At 47.4% G+C, this 16,573-nt stretch overlaps 3 protein-coding genes across 6 annotated transcripts in view; 1 reads left to right on the top strand and 2 right to left on the bottom strand.

Annotated features, from left to right (window-relative positions):
• trh (PAS domain-containing protein trachealess) overlaps nt 1–16,573 on the bottom strand; it is a 398,041-nt gene that overhangs the window by 217,439 nt on the left and 164,029 nt on the right. The gene's annotated exons all lie outside the window — the stretch shown is intronic.
• LOC149332335 (uncharacterized) lies at nt 6,578–10,515 on the top strand. The gene is made up of 5 exons (XM_089555732.1): nt 6,578–6,639; nt 7,248–7,500; nt 7,812–7,983; nt 8,519–8,630; nt 9,474–10,515. Exons 1-5 carry the CDS (start codon nt 6,606–6,608, stop codon nt 10,307–10,309), a joined length of 1,407 nt encoding a protein of 468 aa, XP_089411858.1. The 5' UTR covers nt 6,578–6,605; the 3' UTR covers nt 10,310–10,515.
• Nucleotides 10,671–13,489, bottom strand: LOC149332334 (uncharacterized). Its single transcript, XM_089555730.1, has 4 exons — nt 13,330–13,489; nt 12,668–12,823; nt 11,948–11,992; nt 10,671–11,879 (listed from the first exon to the last, which is right to left on the bottom strand). The coding sequence occupies exons 2-4, from the start codon at nt 12,717–12,719 to the stop codon at nt 10,900–10,902; spliced, it is 1,077 nt and encodes a 358-aa protein (XP_089411856.1). The 5' UTR covers nt 12,720–12,823; nt 13,330–13,489; the 3' UTR covers nt 10,671–10,899.

The raw sequence follows: 16,573 nt of genomic DNA, 5'->3' as shown, positions 1-16,573 counted from the left end.
CCCTTCACACCGCACTCCGTAGCTAGCTGCCGAGCGAGATAGCGCTTTCATACAGGGGTAACTGTAATTGCGCGGAATAAAAATCGTGTCCTTCGACACTCAGCTTGTCTTTTCGCTGCCGGGGTCTGACCATTTAGTGCTTGGAATCTGCACACGGCACGCTTCATCTCGCAGTTTTTATCGTCGTCTCTATGAAGTTTGGTTTAAGTTTATTGGTGTTTAGCGTCCCGAAGCAACTCAGTTATGAAGGACGTCGTAGTGAAGGGCTCCGGAAATTTCGGCCACCTTGGGTTCTTTAACATGCACTGACATCGCAGAGTACATGGGCCTCTAGAATTTCGCTTTCAACGAAATTCAGCCGCCGCGGCCGGGATCGAACCGGCGTCTTTCGGGTCAGCCACCGCGGCGGGGCGTCTCTATGAAGTGACGACCGTAGTTAGTCCCAAGGGGACGAAACATCGTTCAGAGTGCAAGGGTCTGGGATCAAAAAAAGGTGTACCCACATAATCGTCATACATAAACGGAGGAGCGGAAAGAGTAGAAGGTTGTGAGGAAAAGAAAGGGTGCGGTGACTGTCTGTCATTGGGTGGACACTTCAGTTTGGAGGTGAGGGAAGGGATACTAAGGCGATGAAAAAAAGGGGAAGAGAGAGAGAGACCGAGCAGAAAAAATGATCAACGTCGCGATTGCGACCGCATCATCATTTCTTTTAAATCGAACTTTCGACGAATAAACTCGACTTCGAAAAATGAACTGCTGTTTTGACCCTCAAAGCGAAACCTTTAGAAACTGATAATGCAACGATGTAGCACTTATTAGTCTTTTGCGGCAGTAGTTTGCATGTGCCACACTCTGACTAAACGGCGTTGGTGACGTAGTACGTCGGCACTGAAAACTACCACGTTCGCCTCATGGTCGCCTTCAACGACATGCAGGAGGGGCCAATGCACTCAAGAATGCATCCATTGACTCCACGAGGACCATGTGGCATCATACAAGCGGGTTCTCCCTGAAAAAGGGGGAATGAGGGCGGCTACGCAACTAACGTTCTTACTTCTTCCAGGAGGAGGACGGAGGATTTGAGAACGAGTGAAGCGGATCGTGGAAAGATGCTTTCGTCGTTGCTCACTCTGACTCTATATTTATGAATCCCTGTGTTAGGTTTGCCTTGTTCGCGTGTTCATTTACTTTTGTAACTTGTGTGCGAAGCCGATAAAGAAAACTACCTTTGTGTTTGTAGGGACGATTTGATGAACCACTGCTTCTCACTCTCCTTGCCTGTGCGTCAAGCTAGACTTCTTGTGTTCAAGACCCACGCGCCAAACTGGTGAGAAGCAAGCATCCACGAACCGTAATCACTATTTCTATCTTACGTAATAGCGTCCCGTCAGCCATTTTGAATGACACAAACATATTTCATCACAAATCGTGTCAGAGCTTCACCGACCGGTCTCTACATGTTCAGGTTGGTCCACAATCACAACTGATGGCCGGCCGACGCAATCAGCCTTCCCCATCATGCCGAGAGGAGGTACACGCTTTCGATATATGTAAAATAAAGTAGTGCCGGTTATGGGGAATCTTGGGCAGTAAAGTGCAGAAACGAGCTGACAGCTCATCGTGCAAGCCAAGTGATGATGTCTCAGTAGATTATTATAATCGCAGGTAGTGATTACAGTAATGTTAACAAAGAAGGTTCTTCAGAACCCCGGTCCAGAACTCCTTAAACTTCCCATTTAGATGCTCGTTGGTGTAAACTTACCAAGGTTTACCGAGATCAAAGCAGCCTTTCAAAACGTGGTTGCAAAAAAACATCAGACCCTCGCGCACTGACTTTGGAGAAAGAGGCGACTCGGCTCAGGAAAGGGTCCAGAGCCAGGATGGTATCACGACTCCATTACGTTTCCATTCCATTCGATCCCCGCTACTGACTAAAGTGACTTCACGCCCCCCCGTTCTACCTCCGTGATGTTCTACTCAGTGCAGTAGATGCTAAAGACGGAACAGAACTGCAAGAAGAAAAAAAAACATTATACAAATGAACACCGTTATAACGAAGTTGAAGGCCCCTGGCGATTACTTCGTTATAGCCGTAGCTTCGTTATAGGCCGTGTTGATCGCGCTTCCAAGCAGAATTGCCATTCCTCCGTTATATCCATTATTTCGTTATAAAGCTTATCGTTATAGCAAGGTTCGATTGTATTATTGTCGCCAGAAGGCTTGATCGGCGTTGCGGAATCGGCAGGCTCCGTCCTCGTTGCACACAACTAAGAGGAGTGCGCGAGGCTCCTCTCTGCGTCTAGCGGGCTTCTTCACCTGTTGCCCTCTTCCTCCCATCGTGTCAACAGAGAGCCCCTCACGCACGCTGATCGCGCATTCAGCGCACACGCGTGCTGCGTGCCGACGCAGAGGAAGCGGCTGCAGAAAAAAAAAAAGGGGGGGCGGGGTCCGTTTGCTTCTTGACAAACCCCCTCCTCCGCCCGCTGCTCCTTGAGAGGCGACTGATGAGGCCTAATAGTGTCGGCGGCGTCTGTGCAAAGTGCATGGGCGCGTGCGCACATCGAGCTTGCGAGGTGCTGCCTCTTTGGCACCGCTCGGAATGGAGGAAGCCCGTTAGGAGCATGCGTTACGTCACGGTACGCCGCTATCTCGGTCACCGATCTCATAGTGCGTCATAGACCGTTTTATCATCGGCCTGCATAGGCACAGACACCTTGGGCCGTTAAGGCAGCAACACTGCCACTGAGACGGCCCCACGTGCGGGAGGGTTACGAGCAATCGACGGATAGCAAAAGCTTATTCGACTTCTTTCAGTTGCAAGGAGGTGTTGCACAGTTAAACCTAGAGGGCAGTAGAGGTCACATGGTAACGTAAGACGACTCCATAACGATATACCGAAACAGTATCTGCAAAGAAGCAATTTCAACACCCCTTGAACGCCAGTACGACCGGGCTTGACTCTAAGCATACCTTCGGTTGGGTGGTAATGGCATCGCCTTACATTGTGGAGTAGAATAACAACAGAGCATACAAGAAGTCTGAAGTCTGAAGAATGAAGACTGGGGCGAGACTCGGTGCCGTACGCTGTGAATGATGTGGTGATCTTCACGCGTTAAAGATACGAGGGAGATGCGCAGTCAGTCTAGCCTTAGCATTCAAAACCACGGCCGGACTAGATGTCGAGGAGTGCGTGCCGCCGCCGCATCTAGTCCGGCCGTGGTTCGGAACGCGAGGGCTAGACTGCTTGCAAGTTACGGAAACCAATGCTTCTTTGGACTCAGTCAAGCGCGCTGAGCCCACGACATCGACACCAAGAGCGAATTTAAGCGATTAACGGCCGCCAGCAGTCGCTTAGTGAGAACTTTTGTAGAAAAGAAACATTGGTAGGTCTCTTTTCGACATGAACTGTTCAACTACATTCAGTGTGCAAATAGGGCAGTCCCCCCCCCCCCCCCCCCCCCCATTCTTTTCTTAAAATACTCCCACCAAGAGATGCCCATTTAACTGGCATGGTCAAAGTTTCACAAATCCGGTAAGCCTGGGGTTGCGGACATCTTAGCCATACGCGCCGAGCAGGCGAGCGTAGGTGACCTCAGTCTAATATTACGCAACCATGAGCTGGTTGCCAGGCGATCGCGTGCTCTTATGCAAACAATTCTCCTTCACAAGAAACATTCACCTGCCCTCTCCACTCCTCTATCGACAGCCCCCCCCCCCCCCCCCCCTGTGGTCCTCCTCTCCCTTATCCACATGATGGGCAGTCATATTTTGCCAGGGAGATGTCGACACAGATCAGGGTGTGACTGTAATTGGCCAACAACTCCGGAGAACAAAACTGGCGTTGTTCTTCAGCTCGTATAATAATGATGATCTGCTATGCCGTCACATACTCGAACTGTTGAAGCTGCTGGTGTCGACGGTTCAACCAGCATGCAATTAAAAAATATCAGAGAAAACAAACGCCTGCACCCACAAGAATGAAAGGCACAGTCAAACGTTTTTCGAGCCCTCATCGACGTTCACCGGTGTCCCGCCGTCGCCGATCCATCTTGCGTGCCCTTGACAACGGAACGGCTTTCGCGTCGACAGAATACACGCTGACCATGAACTATACGGGCACGAAAAGCCCCAGCCATGGAGAAGGGGCTGCGACCTGTTTTGAACGGATGTTCAATAACGGCTGCTCGACGACCACCTCATCCGTCCTCAAAGAACGACACGCCGATCGACATCCGTGTATAGTACATTCGAGCGTATGCGAGCTCCAAGGTTCGCATGCTCGAAAACTTCCGAAACAAACCAGGAAGCAGTATCGGACGATACGCGTCCGGCTTGCTCACTTCTACAACATGGCGGGGCGAAAAAAAAAAAAAAACAAAAGGGTCGGGCTGGTTGTTTCAGTCTCCACAATATCCATTATGGTAATTGCTTTCGTATAGGCTAAGAACCGCGTGTCCAGGTCGCCATCCTAGGGCCATCTATACGACGGCGTTTTCGTCGAGGCTGAAGCAACAGCAGAAGGAGCAGTAGTCGATGCGGTGCGTACAACGTGTCTGCGATCGAGACAAATCGGCAACCTTTGTCCGTCGTTTCGCGGCCGGAATCCCGGAGAAATCTCGGCACAGATCGCAATCCGTTTCGAAAGGACCCCGAGCTAGAGGCGCGTCCGGCCGCAAATCCATATATACTCGAACCGCTCTGTGGCTGTCACGCTTTAAAGTCTAATTGATGGTTGTGCGCGCGGTCGGATCCCTTCTGTATATATACGGCGCCCGTGTGCCCCTTTTGCTCGATGTTGTTTCATATACGGGCCCCCAGGTGCACCTCGCCTATGCGGGTACTACAAGCGTCCCACGACTGAGGATCGGGAACTCCATTTTCGAGGCGCAGGGCTCATTCTCGGTGCTTCTTTTTTTCTTTGTGTTCGCTCGGGTGATGCTTCGATCGAAGATCTGCAGCGCAGCGTGTAGTAGAATAAACGTTTACGGGATACGAAAAAATGCCGATAACTTCCACTTTTTGGCGGCGTGTACTACATATATCGTGATCTGACCAGAAGATACCTGCCATGTAGGCTCGATGTGGCCGGAAGAAGCGTACATCTGCTTCTTATAACAATGTATACTGCTTTGGGCGAGACAGGGCTTTATCGCTGCTTCCGGTTGTTTCTATATCTTTCTGTGGTGTTTTAACTTGAAATGTTTGCTTTATCATGATCTTTATCTTGTGCGTACGGAATCGAGAACTCAGGGGCAACGCTTGGGGGCGCTGGTGTTGTATGAATGGAGCATTTTTTTCTTCTTAATGAATGCTTTCTATCCACTGAACATAGACACTGAATCGCAAGCAGGATGGGATAAAAGGAAAGGGTCAGGGGCTTTGCATCCATTTCTACCTTAACAAGGCCTTTTTACGTTGTTTGTGCACAATTCATGCAGGTCACGAACGACAAGACTTAATCCCAAAGAATGAAAAATCCTGGATGCTATAGCCGCGCTTAAACGGCGATCGAGGTTCGATGTGAAAGAAACACCTGGATGCCTGAACGCTCCAGATGAGCTTCACTGTTCGCCCGTATCGACAACACACCGTGTATGGAAGGTCAGTGCCCCGGATGTATATCCTGCCCCATGCATCTACACCTACGTTGTGAACGACGTGACATTAGTTCGGATGAAAACGTCCGATCCTGGGGCGCGAATAAACCAGACTTCTCCGAGATTTCTGTCGAGGCTCCCTTTGCAGATGTGGGATGTATTCCAGAGAGTAATGTGTTGGCATTTTATCTCAACCCAACCCGGAAAGCATTCTTGCGCAGTCGGGAAGCGGTCCCAGTTTGTTTATTTACTGTATGGAGATATCAGATGGTTGGCTGTTGGGGATGATGTAGGAGTGGAGAGTTGCAGGTCGGTAAGAAAAAAGCGACGTCATAAATGAAGCATGGCATGTTGAACAGGTATGCCGAAAGAGATGTATACAAATGTGGTCGTATCAAGTGACACCTAAGATTTAGCCATCATCTTCCCTTTCCCCAACATTGTGTACGTATGCTCTCCAACTGTTGTAGTCTGAGGAAATCAACAAGCAGCTAGCCGTAGTCTGCTCTCTAACTGTCGTAATCTCTGGAGATCAACAAACAACTAGCAGTGCGCTAATCATAGACGAATGTGTATAAATACCCGCCGCGGTGGCTCAGTGGTTACGACGCTCGGCTGCTGACCCGAAAGACGCGGGTTCGATCCCGGCCGCGGCGGCCGAATTTCGATGGAGGAGGAATTCTAGAGGCCCGCGTACTGTGCGATGTCAGTGCACGTTAAAGAACCCCAGATGGTCGAAATTTCCGGAGCCCTTCACTACGGCGTCTCTCATAGCCTTAGTCGCTTTGGGACGTTAAACCCCATAAACCAACCAACCTAAACTAGTCGTAGTTAGTGCTACTAGGTGCCCCTCTGCCACCAAGTCTTCGAAGGACTGCATTCCCGAATATGCATGCGCTAGTATTTTTCTACCTCAACTGTAGCGTACAACTGTAATTTTCTCTAACCTGAATCGAGGAGTACGTTCGCATTCGCTTCTACGTTTTGTTGTTCGTCACTGAAGACCTGATGGACAACGCAGACAGCGGTGATAGAATCTTAGGTAAGCAAAACTACGCTGAATCACGATCACTGCCGCGTTCAAAGCTTAAAAAACGGAGTACATCGAGGCGAGCACACGTGCGCTCGAGCGGTCGCCGCGACGGGCGCCTGCTATGCCGTCTTGCTTCGGAAATGACTATGCCTTCAGCAATGCCTGTTTTCTTCTATGCGCATTTTTGTTTATTCCAGTTATGGATATATGGCAGATATGCGGTGGGGCGGTTTACGGCGCAATATAAGATTGTTTGATGTTGATGTAGCGTCGTGATTGTTGTTGAGAGCGATCACAACAAGCGTGTTTGGTGCGGTGGCACTTGATACGCGGATTTGTTTTGAAAGCAAGCTATTGATTAAAGCTGGAAGATTAGCCTTGCTTGGCGCGCATTTTTGAGTGTGATCACAAGCATGTACGCTGTACAATTATGCCTAGTTTACTGACTGCAACGTACATGCATGATCGTGTTTCACCAGCAGATGGCCGGAAATTTTATCGGTGCTGCCGTAGAATGATCAGCTTCTCCGGCATTCGTTTCGCCTCTGCGTGCTGCGACGTAACCGCAACGCTCTCTCGGGGATAATATACTAACTTGCAAACGTTTCTCTTTCCAGTCGCCCTGCCACTGAGCAGCATCAACTGCTATGTGGACAAGGCGTGCGAGACCAGTCGCTGCCTCATCGAAGCAGAGGACGTGTTCTATGCAGGCCATGTAGTTGAGTGCTCCGTTGAAGCAGCTGAAAATGGTCGTGTCAGTTTCCTGGCGTTTGTTTTACAAACGACCGCACTCAACAGTGCCCCACACGAAATTAAGATCACCTTGTGCAACTCCGAGGTTGATCGAGCCAGCTGCTCCTGCAAGGCAGGGTATGATCTCCTTCCGGTTGACTGTCGGCTCAAATTGTAGATGCACGGAGTGCAGTAAATTTAATATCTGGGTGACAATAGGCAAAAATGACAGCATCCTGCGCTGAGTAATTTTTTTTTTATTCATACACCTTGGCTGTTGAAAATGCTCAAAACATTCTTTACGAGTTTCTTCCCTTCAAGTTGCTAATAAACTCAGTTAATGATAGTATCACATTCGCATTTAAGCACCTTTTTTAATTGACACAATAGGTGTTCAGGCTGAAGTAACTCGAATGTCTTCAAGTGCTGTTCTGGATTTTATTTTACAGGAACTACAAATGTAAGCATATTGTGGCTTGTCTGCTACATATTAATGCAGCAAGAACATTCGACAAACTGCCACCGACTGATCAGCCACAGAAATGGGGCAAAGTGCAGAAGGACCGAATAAAGCAGAAGTATGAACCAAGGGCTATAGTTGACCTTCCATGCGCAAAAAAGGTGTGTGAATAATTCTGCTTTTACAACATAACTTGGAGTAAAAAAAAACAAAGAATGGAAGGAAAGACTGTGGCCCTGGGAGGAAGGCCGCAGCTGACTGGTGCATTACGTTAGAGTAGTGAAATTTTTGGTTGATAAATTCAGCAGTTTGCTTAATGCTTTTGCACTAAAAGCCCTCACAGCGCTCTAATTCCTGTGTTCAGTTCCCACAACAATGACAAGCACACGTTATTTTCTTTTTATCAATAGTAAAAACCAGTGTCACAAGTACCATGTGATAAGTTTCGGGAATATCAGCTGTCATACCTCCGTTTTATAAGACTGCTTCAAATATACGGTGTTTGACTCTAAATATAAGTTAGTACTGTCGTATTTACTGAAACGTTGCTTCCTTATGTATCACTTCAAGGTAACTCTCAAAGAGGTGAAATAGAAATGGTGAGATGTAGCTGGCTAATGGCGCCAAGTTGTGTGTTTTCATCAAGTGCACATTTTTCAGCCTGGACCTTTATATCAATTTCTTCTTGTTTCCCAGGCAAAGATCAAAGAGCCTGCTGAACTTAGCGGTAACATCCTGGAAAGGCTGCTCAAGAATTTGGGCCATCAGTCTGCAGCAAAAATGCATTCGGAGAGTGCCACTGAAACAGGTATTAATACAAGCTTATTTTAGATATTGGCTGGCCATATCAGTGCAGTATACATAGGAGCCGAGCCTATTATTATGAAATGAATCCGTGCAGTGAAAGGTTGCAGTACATAATACCGTTATGCTGGCATTCATTCATCTACATGGTGGTGAATTCCATGTTACTTTGCTACATCAAAATTTATTGGTGTCAGTTATGCAACAGCTGTGCAAAAGAAGGCTACTTGATCAGGTCACTGCATGGTATATTTGCTGATGGGCAACACTGTCAGTGCTAGAATGTCTCCTACATGATTAAAGTAAATATGAACTTCACCTAATGAATGGAATTGGGACCTTTGCATGGCAGAAAGGTGCTCTTGTGTACGGCTACCTACATTGCAGTTCACTACAGCTCATGTAATGTTTTTAACAAGGAGCATGCAGTAGTGACACTGCAGTACTGGTTGAGATATGACGACACATTTCGGAAACAACCAAGCTATCTAGCATGATGCGATATTGAGTCACTGAAGTTTCAGTAGGTGGTCTATGAGGATACTTGGCCACCCTTAAATGCGTATAACTGTGAGATTGTCCAGGGCTTTAGCCTTTGGTATCTGTCACTCTCAGGAAGTTCTACCTATCTACTTATGAGCTTCCAGCAATAGCTGTCTGCCTTACTATAAGGCCATGTATTAGGGTATGGGTACTAGGCACAAAATACCAGCAATTTTCCAGGATGTCCATATGCATCTCATTGTATTATGTTGTTCTGTTGGAGCCGTTCTTGTCCGGCCTTTTAGAGTCAGTAAACCTCTGGTGACGTAGACCTCCAATTTTGTGTGGTCTGCTTTCTCTGCAGCTGTAGCAGACTGTGGTGCACAACCCGACCCCTGTGAGCGTGAAGATAGGGACATCACTCTCATGGGTACCATTCACGAGCTAAGAAGGTTCCTTGGCAACTGTGGCATAAGAAAGCTGCTCGAACACTTGAGCAATGCAAGAAGCTGCCAAGATATTGCTGCGATTGAAGAGTCGACACGAAACCAAGCGAAATCTGGCCTCTGGTGGCACCACAGGGTTGGCATGATTACTGCCTCCATCGCCTACAGTGTCTTCACAAGGGTGAAGACACTGCGGACGAAGATGGGCCCACATGACCTGAGACCTTTACTAAAAAAGGTGATGCGGCAAACCAACGTGTGCACAGCAGCAATGCGCAGAGGCAGCATGATGGAAGAAAGCGCCAAAAAGTGCTATGCCCAACAGGAGCAGTCGCAACACACGGATTTAATTGTAAGAGAGTGTGGACTTTTTGTCATGGATGGACGACCTTACATTGGTGCAAGTCCAGATGGAATAGTACAATGTCAGTGCTGCCCCAAGCGTGTGCTTGAAGTGAAGTGCCCGGAGTCATTGGAAAAGTTTGTGGTGGAGAACACCGAGAAAAATGACAAACCAACTAAAAGGTTGAAGCGTGCAAGCACGTACTTTTGCCAAATACAGGTGCAGATGGGCTTGGCAGGACTGAAGCAAGGGGAGCTATTTGTCTTTTTGAATGAGGAAAACAACAAGTGCATACCTGTGTCATTCGATGAGGAATATTTCAGGGATGTGGTTGAGCGGTCCTCATATTTTTTCGAAGAGTATGTGCTCCCACATATTCTGTGTGACGAGGCTTCCCATTCTGCCACTTGAAACCAAAGCTTGCAGCTACAATGTAGCACCTACTCTGAGCATTTGTTAAAAAATCTCTTGGGGATGATTATTTTTATATTTTTCTGCAGAAATTGTTATCTGCAATTGATAAATGTGATAAGTCAAGCATTTTGCTGTGCCTGCCAGCTGTTTATTGCTATTCTGCACTTTTTATTGTACATGTGTGATACACACATTGTGATACATCTGTGATATAACACAAAACAAAGTGATAAAAAGTTGAGGGGAAGCATCAGTCAGCTAGCCAATGTTTCGACAAGGGGACTTGCCGAAACCAAGCCCTCTTGTGAAATAATTGGTTAGCGGACTGAAGCTCCCCCTCAATTCCTGTTCACTTTGTTATGTGTTGTCAAGAGTCCCATCTTCCTTCCCTCTATCAACCGTGGATCTGTGATATAACTGTTTTTTTGAGGAAGTAATAAACTCGGGGAGGGAGGTTGAACGTTTTACTGATTACATACTGTTCTGAATGTTACAAATGAAGATGATGTGATAGTAATACATGTTTTACAACACGCATGAAACATACAACATTCATCTACTTACTCCATGCACCCAAGCTCAGTCATCTACGACCTCAAGAGGAACTTGTTGTCCTTAAACAAAGGCTTCGATAGGTTCACTGTGCCAGCAATTACGATGAGAATGTTGTCTATGTATGGCAGAAGATCAAGATCGAACCGATTTCTCAAAATACGAAATAGTTTCAATCTTTGAATAGCTCTTTCTACATGTACACGAGCACTTGCGATGGACTGATTATTTCTTGCCTCCTCTGTTGTCAGCTGTTTTTCCATAAGAAAAGGAGGTCTGATCATCTTGACATTTTTTTCTCTGCAGAGTTCACTGATGAGAAATCCTTTATCCACCATGACGCTGTCAACATGTGGCATACACTTGTCAAGCACTTTGCAGTGTTTTGTGATATATGTATCCGATGCTTTCCCACCATATGCTGGGCTTATATAGCTAATTAGACCCCCTGGAGTCCCGCTCACCAGCACCTTTGCAGTGTAGGTACGTTTGTAATGGCTGTACGTTAGCAGTCGAGAGGTGAGGCCTTTTGGCCGCTCAATTTCTATTTCTGTACAGTCGAGCACCATTCTAGTGTCCTTGTACTCCTTGAAATAAGTTGTGAGGCAGCTGACCACGCAGGCCTTTTCTGGCCAAAATACTGCGTGCTTTAAAATGCTGGCCAGGATCACAATGGACTCTCTGAACAAGTTAGACGCAGTTGTGCGGTGAACTTGAAACAGCACAGCCAGCAGTGAGAAAGTCAGATCATGATACAACTTCATGAATGTTAATAGGACAGCATCATCATTACTTATACAGAAGCTGCGGTTTGTCTGCAAGACACGTGCTTCTGTGAACAATTCCGTGATGTTGTAAAACAACTCAAAGCATCCTATCCCTGTGAGCACAAGCAAGCCATTTTCATCTGAAATTTTCGAAATAGTAATGAGCTGTTCACGTTTGAAAATGCCATTTGTTGTGTTAACTTGGATTCCAGCATCTTTGCAAAGCTTCTGCACCTCCACGGTAACCTCTGGAAGAAAAAATACAAGCAATGTAAAAAAAAAACAGCCGCATGTGAAAAACGAAAGTATTCAGTACCTTCTGAACTTGCTGCGTGATGGTCCAGACTCTGTGTTGGAACTGCTAAAGCATTGAAAGAAAAATACACAGCAGACTTAATTTGTGTCATCTAATATACTCTGTGCATGTACAGGGATGGTACTAAATTTCCACACAACTTGTGCATGTAGAGGGATGTTACTAAATTTCCACACATATTGAAAACTTTTTTTTTTTTGCAGAATACTGAATACTCCAAAGAACTTATTGAGTGTCACGTGATGAGGACAAAGAAAGTGCCCTTGTTTTAAACAGGCTACATCTTTCGGTGCCTTTTTTTCTAGGGCCAGAAGGCAGTTCTCAGTAATAACTGAGGTAGCTTCGATCAGATGTCATTTTCTGCTAGGTGGGGTGATGCGAGTGGGGAGAAGATTTTTCTTGTGTAGTTACTGAGGTAATAATACCTGTGACTTTATATGTTGTACCAAGTGGTCACTCATCCCAGCTGTCAGTGGCGTAAGATTACTTTGGGGTAGCATCACGTTGCTTTGATCAACACCAATGGTGAGGAGCTAAAGCTGACCATTTATAATGGTTTGCGCCTAGGCATTTTCGTGCAGTACTGTTTCATGGATAGCGCTAAGCACAATGCAGTTTTTTTTTACCAAAAGGAAGTTATTGCATTTCGTATATGCCCTACAGCAAGCTCAGCCATAGCAACATGAATCTTCACATGGGTGTGATGGATTGTAAACTTACCGTCACACTCCATTTGTACCACCTCCTCGTCTGATCGTGCAAAAGATTCCATTGGAAAGGCGATCGAACTTTCACTGCTGGTCCCGTTTTCGTGTGTTGCCAATGCGTCAGTGCGTGTGCAGAGCTGAAACGATCTTGCGGGAGCACCTCTGTCACCTGGAATTTTAATCAAAGTGATACGGGAAATCGCGTAAATAAACACCGCTGCAACAATGAAGATCTAGTTAACACATTCCGGGCATTCTCTCAGAAGAAAATAGCGCTGACCAGGTGCACATCTCGGCGGTACTCTTAAAGCACAGCACAGTACAAGTCGGGCGCGCAGCCAAGGCAGGGCCCCACGGGGCTCGCCCCAAAGCTCGCACGCCGCATCCCGAGAAATGTCTGTCTACGCGGTGCCTGGTAGAACTGGCGTATTTTACAGACACGTAACGGCGCTTTGCATGTTATATCAAATCTTTCTGCATGATTGAGCACGAGAACAGCTCTCTCGTGAGTAGTATGACACGCGACTAGAAGAATCGCCACGGCTGAACCATCTCAGTCGTATGGCTACCGCAGAAGCCAAGTTCTGTCACTTCGCGTGGTTTAAATAAACGCCTGAACATTCAATGACGAAAAATAGAGCGAAGGACAGTTAGAAGAAGATATGACTGACTTACGCTGCCGCCTCGTCAATCCCAGGTGCGATCGGTTTGCATCACTTGGACGCACGGGAAGATTGACGGATGGGATAGCTTCCGACGCCAGCTTCCTGTACTTGTAACCTGATAATTATAAAGAGAATCGCTGACAACCAGCCCGGAAAAGCGTGGTAGAGGACTTACCTAGTATCTTGTAAACAGCTAGGGTAGACAAAGTCTTCCTCTTTGAAATGCTTGCTGCACACAACAGCCGACGCTGACGGTTGCTTCCCCATTTTCAATTTAATCATCCAAGCCTTCTTCATTTTTGACGACTTCGGGTAGAAGTGAAAGCTAACACCGGCTTCTTTACGTGATTTGCACTGCGGCACTGAGCAGTAAGTCACCATGACTGCGAATTAGCGCGCGAAAACGAACGAAAACAGTCAGCACGCCGGCAGCCAGGCTGACGGAGTCCTTGCCGTGACGTCACACTGCGGCGATCGCAGCGGCGCCAGTGGTCGTTCTCGGGGCTAATAGCCTGAGTTGCTTCGGGACGTTAAACCCCAATAAACCAATGTGTATAAATAGCAAGCGGATAGCCAGCAAAGTGTACACTGCACAACAATACTATCGATATTTGCCTTCTAAAGCCAACTCGAGGAGTTTGGTGTACCATTTCTTGCTGTAGCTGTCAGTTTGTGGGCCCAATTACACAAGGACTATTGGATACATTGCCGTTTAAAAGTTCAAGGTTCACTAAAGCATTCACGAAATGCTTCCTTGTATGACTTGAATCAAGTGGCCTAATGTTACAACCAAACAGGGTAAATTCACCGAACAATGTAAAAACTGGTGGTCATTCTTGGGAAACGATGGGTGGGGGCGTCGTTGAGCACGTCTCGCACTAAGCATAGCTTTTAGAATAACGTTTCGGCATAATCATATCTTACCGCGTTGCTATCAGTCCACCAAATGCAGAACTCGCCACAATCCACAAAGACTGCTGACATCGCCACTCAACAATACACCCAACGTATACCGCTTGCTGTAATCTATAAAAGTGCACCTATTTAATAATGTGCTTCGGGCATGGCTGTCTTAGTCATGCACCATGGAATCTAATATTGATGTACACTCCAAACAGAAAGGAATAAAAAGGGAGAAATCTGTCCTCTAACTCCCTCTTATAGAAGGGAGTGTGCTAGAGGACACGGGAAGTGATGACACGGGCGGCAGAAGCCACGTATCTGTGTCACGTGCTGAGTGTAGGCAGTATATCAGGCAATGTTTACCTCGAAATAAACTTGTTGTAAGTCAGCGCTCGTGGTGTCTTCTTATTATATGTGTCCTGTCTATGTTTTTGCGCTGCTACTTCGAGACTTCGAGCTAGAGGACAGCTTATACACCCTTTTTACTCCCATATAGGCATACTAGTGTTTAGAGTGTAGTTGCTGCTCTCTATCTTCCTTAATAATCTTCTGCTCAATATACACCCATGCAAACAAATAAAAGGTCCATCTATTCATCGGGACACCCAAAGTACAGGCCTCAAGCATGAATAGTTTTACAGTGGAGGCGTGCAAGAACGTGTCGGTGCTTGTCTTCACCTGCGACATAGTGTTCACATCCTCATCTTCGACAACGGCTCGACTGCAGTCTTGACCACTGTCTTCGAAGCAATATCGCGGGTGAAGAACGCGAACCAGTGTCGACTGGTGTCGGCCAAGGCAGTGGCAACGGTGGCGTGGCTACATACAGCGGAGTCGACTGCAACTTACGGCCTCTGCAGCCGTTCAAGCGAAACAGGTGGCAGTCCTCTCGAATTCGCTCTTCTTTGCTTTCTCACTCCCCGACGATGCCACTTGGCCGAGCGGATGCCCGCGTTTAGTCCGCTGCGCGTGTACTCTGCAAACTTTGGCAGTCGAGAAAGGCAAAAAAAAAAGAAAAAAAACAGCAAGAATCAACGGAGGTCGCCCGCTCCCACTTTGCCCCCCTCCCCCCCCCCCCCTCCCGATTTCCTTCCCCCACTATTTCCGTCCGGCCCCCTGAAAGCCGTTCGCGAGGCGAAAGAGAAGGTGAGGGGGCGAGGTAGCAGGGCCTTTTATCTCAAACGGCTGGCCGCGTCCAATTTGCGCGACGGCAGCGACCTGCAGCTCCGTCTGCCCCGTGGTCCCCCCCACCGGCGAGGAGGGGGTCTAAGGGGGCCCTCAGTCTGCCCCAGTGCGCGCGGGGCGGGACGGAGGGGGGCGACCATTTATCAGTCTCTTGCCCCCCGAGTCGAGGTCCAGCTGAGAGCCGGCGGCGAGCAGGGGCAGCAGTACCTTGATCAAGTGGGCCCCCTTCTTGTTCGGGCCCGTGGGCATCGGCGTAGCCTCTCCTCCGGTCGACTGCAGCGCCTCTTTGTAGTACGCTTTTCGGCGAAGGCGGTGTTGCCTGTGGTTCATTGTGTGTCGCACTACCCGCGCATCGCAATACTTATGAAATACCGCGCGATCCCTTTAGCGCCTGTTTTAAGACGTTATCACTGGGTGGATCTTGAGGCGTTTGTCTTTATTTTGCTCCTCAACATGGTTTCGGAGAAGAATAAACAGGGCACCTGGACTGAAATCAAGGCCTCGACTCAGTACGTCTAACGAGGCTATGATTACAACTATAGTGGTCCAAGTAGTTGTATGCCTTTCTAGCAACATATTACTGAAACACAGTGTCTAATGCCGCACTAAAGCAATCAGTTTAACCGAATCGTTGTCTCTTGTATGCTTCCAGTATCCTTCCTGCAAATTTCGCGGAGTATTGCTCTCTTCGTACTTAGACCTGTTCTGTGTTCCGCACCGGCAGTATTCAGGTATAGTATTCCTGACGAAAAGGAGTTACTTGAACAAAGTCTTGCGACAGCTTCTTCCTTATTAAAGCGATAAGCATTAAAAGCCTGTTCGAAAAAAAAATGTGACGTCAGTCATAACATTCGCCCAGTGGCTGGGGGAAAGTGACGTCACTACACTAGATAATTCCTATTGGCAGGAGCTAAGTGACGTCTCCAGGCCGGAAGTTACGTAACATCTGGTAAATGCATCAAGAGCTTCGAATTAATTAGGTGCCCCTGTGCATTTTCCTGCCTTTATTCCAAACAAAACAACAGTAGAAATGAGTACTAGTTTCCTAGGGTGTAAGCAGCACAGATTTGCGTCACATAAAAAGAACACTGGCTCCAAGCCCAGTGATCATGCCTGACGGGCAGCCGCTAAAAACGGAACCATGTCCACGTAAACTAGATTGTGGA

This window comes from Amblyomma mixtum, chromosome 8 (genome assembly GCF_055824585.1).
Source record: "Amblyomma mixtum isolate Tamu chromosome 8, ASM5582458v1, whole genome shotgun sequence".
NCBI lineage: Eukaryota > Metazoa > Arthropoda > Arachnida > Ixodida > Ixodidae > Amblyomma > Amblyomma mixtum.
This window is presented reverse-complemented; position numbering and strand designations above follow the sequence as displayed.

Bases quoted from the DNA above. Each gene is read 5' to 3' on its own strand.
- LOC149332335 (XM_089555732.1), top strand. From the start codon at position 6,606: ATGGACAACGCAGACAGCGGTGATAGAATCTTAG. The intron at 7,501-7,811 runs GTATGATCTCCT...TTTATTTTACAG, and splicing joins AGCTGCTCCTGCAAGGCAGG to GAACTACAAATGTAAGCATA. The intron at 7,984-8,518 runs GTGTGTGAATAA...CTTGTTTCCCAG, and splicing joins ACCTTCCATGCGCAAAAAAG to GCAAAGATCAAAGAGCCTGC.
- LOC149332334 (XM_089555730.1), bottom strand. From the start codon at position 12,719: ATGGAATCTTTTGCACGATCAGACGAGGAGGTGGTACAAATGGAGTGT. The intron at 11,993-12,667 runs GTAAGTTTACAA...TCAATGCTTTAG, and splicing joins GGTACAAATGGAGTGTGACG to CAGTTCCAACACAGAGTCTG. The intron at 11,880-11,947 runs GTACTGAATACT...TTTTTCTTCCAG, and splicing joins TCACGCAGCAAGTTCAGAAG to AGGTTACCGTGGAGGTGCAG.